The following is a 2,064-nucleotide window of genomic DNA, read 5'->3' on the forward strand; positions in this document are numbered from 1 at the left end:
TCTCTCTCTCTCTCTCTCTCTCTCTCTTGTCGTTGTTGCTGTTGGGCACACAGGAGGGCCGCGCGGTATTGTCTCCGCTGGCTCGTCCAGTCTTTCCCTCAATGTAGACACAAAGCCATCTTTTCTTTTTCGCTCTGTCGACCCTCCCCCAGTGCCTCCTCGGCCTTCACACGCACACAGACAGACATATGGAGAGAGAGAGAGAGATACGCACCCGCCTCGTCACTTGTCAGTTCCCAAAATGTGTACGTTTGTATATATATATATATATATATACGGCTGTGCATGCGCCTGTGTGTGTCTCCCCCCTTTGTGTATATAGACATAGGTGTGCACATGGCTGCGGCTCCTTCATTTCTGATCCTCGACAGCCGTTTCTTTTTTTCTTTATTTCTTTTCGTTTCTCCTTGCACTTTTTGCTTCCCCCCCCCCCNCCCCCCCCCCCCCTTCTTCAGTCTCACTTCTCCGCGTCCGCCTACTAAAAACATTCAGAGATGGCACGCACTGTGAGGAGCACATCCATGAAAGAGTTGTACAACGGAACGGGTGCCAGGCGAATCACATCTGGTGGGCGGTGGTCAACAATGACGCCCTTGTCGTACAGATGCCGCCCAACGAGGTCCGAATCACTGTCAGCGTCAGCGCCGCATTCGTACGCCTCCTTCGCCGCCAGCCCCGACGCCAACTTGTTTGGCAGAATGCGTATCGACAGCTGTGCTCCGCGGTGGTCGGGGTCCACCGGTGTGATGACCTCAATCAGGCCGGGTGGCAGAAGCTCGCTCAGCAGCAGCTCCATATACGATGTTAACAGCAGTGACTTCTCACGCAGTGGACCTATCCCAATCCGCGCCATGAGGCGGATGCTCGGGAGCAGCGCCATCATGCCGAGGGCGGGCACGTTGCTAAGCTGGAAGGCCGAAGCCCCTTCCGCGGGCTCAAAATTGTGGTTAAAGCTGATCTGGTTCTGCCGGTCATTACCCCACCAGCCACGCAGTATCTTCATCTCGTTGCCAGCCGCTGTATGCTTTGCATGCACGAAGGCGCCACCGAGGTTACCTGGGCCACTGTTCAGATATCTGTACGTGCACCAGAACGCAAAATCCACATCCCAGTCGTGCAGTTTCAACGGCACATTCCCCACAGCATCAGCGCAGTCCACGCCAAATAGGATGCCCTTCGCATGGGCCGCCTTTACGATGGCCTGTATATCAAAGAGCTGCCCTGTGATGAAGTGCACCGCACTCATCACAATAACTGCGATCTCGTTGCCACGCTTCTCAATGGTGGAGATGAACTGCTCCAGGGGAATATTCACCGGGCTGCTCTCCCACTTCTCATGCTCGGGTGCGCTGACAAAGATGATATCTTCCACCGGATTCATGCGGCGCACCTCCAACTGCGACACAATGGCGTGAGTAATGCTGGGGGGAGCGTGAGTCTCCATCAGCACCTTTCGCCGGTCCCCTTTGGGTCTAAAAAACGCCATGAGCANGCGTGAGTAATGCTGGGGGGAGCGTGAGTCTCCATCAGCACCTTTCGCCGGTCCCCTTTGGGTCTAAAAAACGCCATGAGCAGCAGGTGTATGTTCACGTTGGAGGAGTTCATCGTGATGACCTCGCTTTCCTGTGCCCCCACAATTGTTGCGATCTCTTTTCTGCCAAGACTGTCCAACTCGAACCATGGGTTGGGGTGCTGGAACTGCCCCAGCATGCCGAGTTCCCGCCACTTCTTCATCGTCCCACCAACGCTGGACTCCACATCCTTGTGCTGCAACCCCAGTGAGTTGCCGCATAGGTACACATAGTCGCTGCCGTCACGCTTCTTGGGAATATGGTACGCCTCACGGTGCTTCTGTAGAGGGTCGATCTGGTCCATGTGTTCTGCAAAGCCGTTCTCGGTGATCGTGAGACCCTCAGCACGGGCGGTGCTAAGCAGTTTCTCCGCGGCGTTATTGCGCATTTTTTTTTATCTGTCGTCGTGGTACGTTTATGGCTTAGTGTAAGAGTCTTCTTTGTTCTCCCGTCAGTTTGTGGTTGACTGTATATATATATATATATATATATA

At 54.3% G+C, this 2,064-nt stretch overlaps 2 protein-coding genes across 2 annotated transcripts; both read right to left on the reverse strand.

Moving 5' to 3' along the window:
* Positions 1 to 478: 478 nt before the first annotated feature.
* On the reverse strand, positions 479 to 1,381 carry DQ04_04521040 (kynureninase; the record flags this gene model as incomplete). The annotated part of the gene is made up of 1 exon (XM_009313631.1): positions 479 to 1,381. One exon carries the CDS (start codon positions 1,379 to 1,381, stop codon positions 479 to 481), a length of 903 nt encoding a protein of 300 aa, XP_009311906.1.
* Positions 1,382 to 1,443: 62 nt separating this feature from the next.
* On the reverse strand, positions 1,444 to 1,959 carry DQ04_04521050 (kynureninase; the record flags this gene model as incomplete). Its single annotated transcript, XM_009313632.1, has 1 exon — positions 1,444 to 1,959. One exon carries the CDS (start codon positions 1,957 to 1,959, stop codon positions 1,444 to 1,446), a length of 516 nt encoding a protein of 171 aa, XP_009311907.1.
* Positions 1,960 to 2,064: the final 105 nt, after the last annotated feature.

Source organism: Trypanosoma grayi (genome assembly GCF_000691245.1).
Source record: "Trypanosoma grayi strain ANR4 Tgr_452_V1, whole genome shotgun sequence".
NCBI classification, from domain to species: Eukaryota; Euglenozoa; class Kinetoplastea; order Trypanosomatida; family Trypanosomatidae; genus Trypanosoma; species Trypanosoma grayi.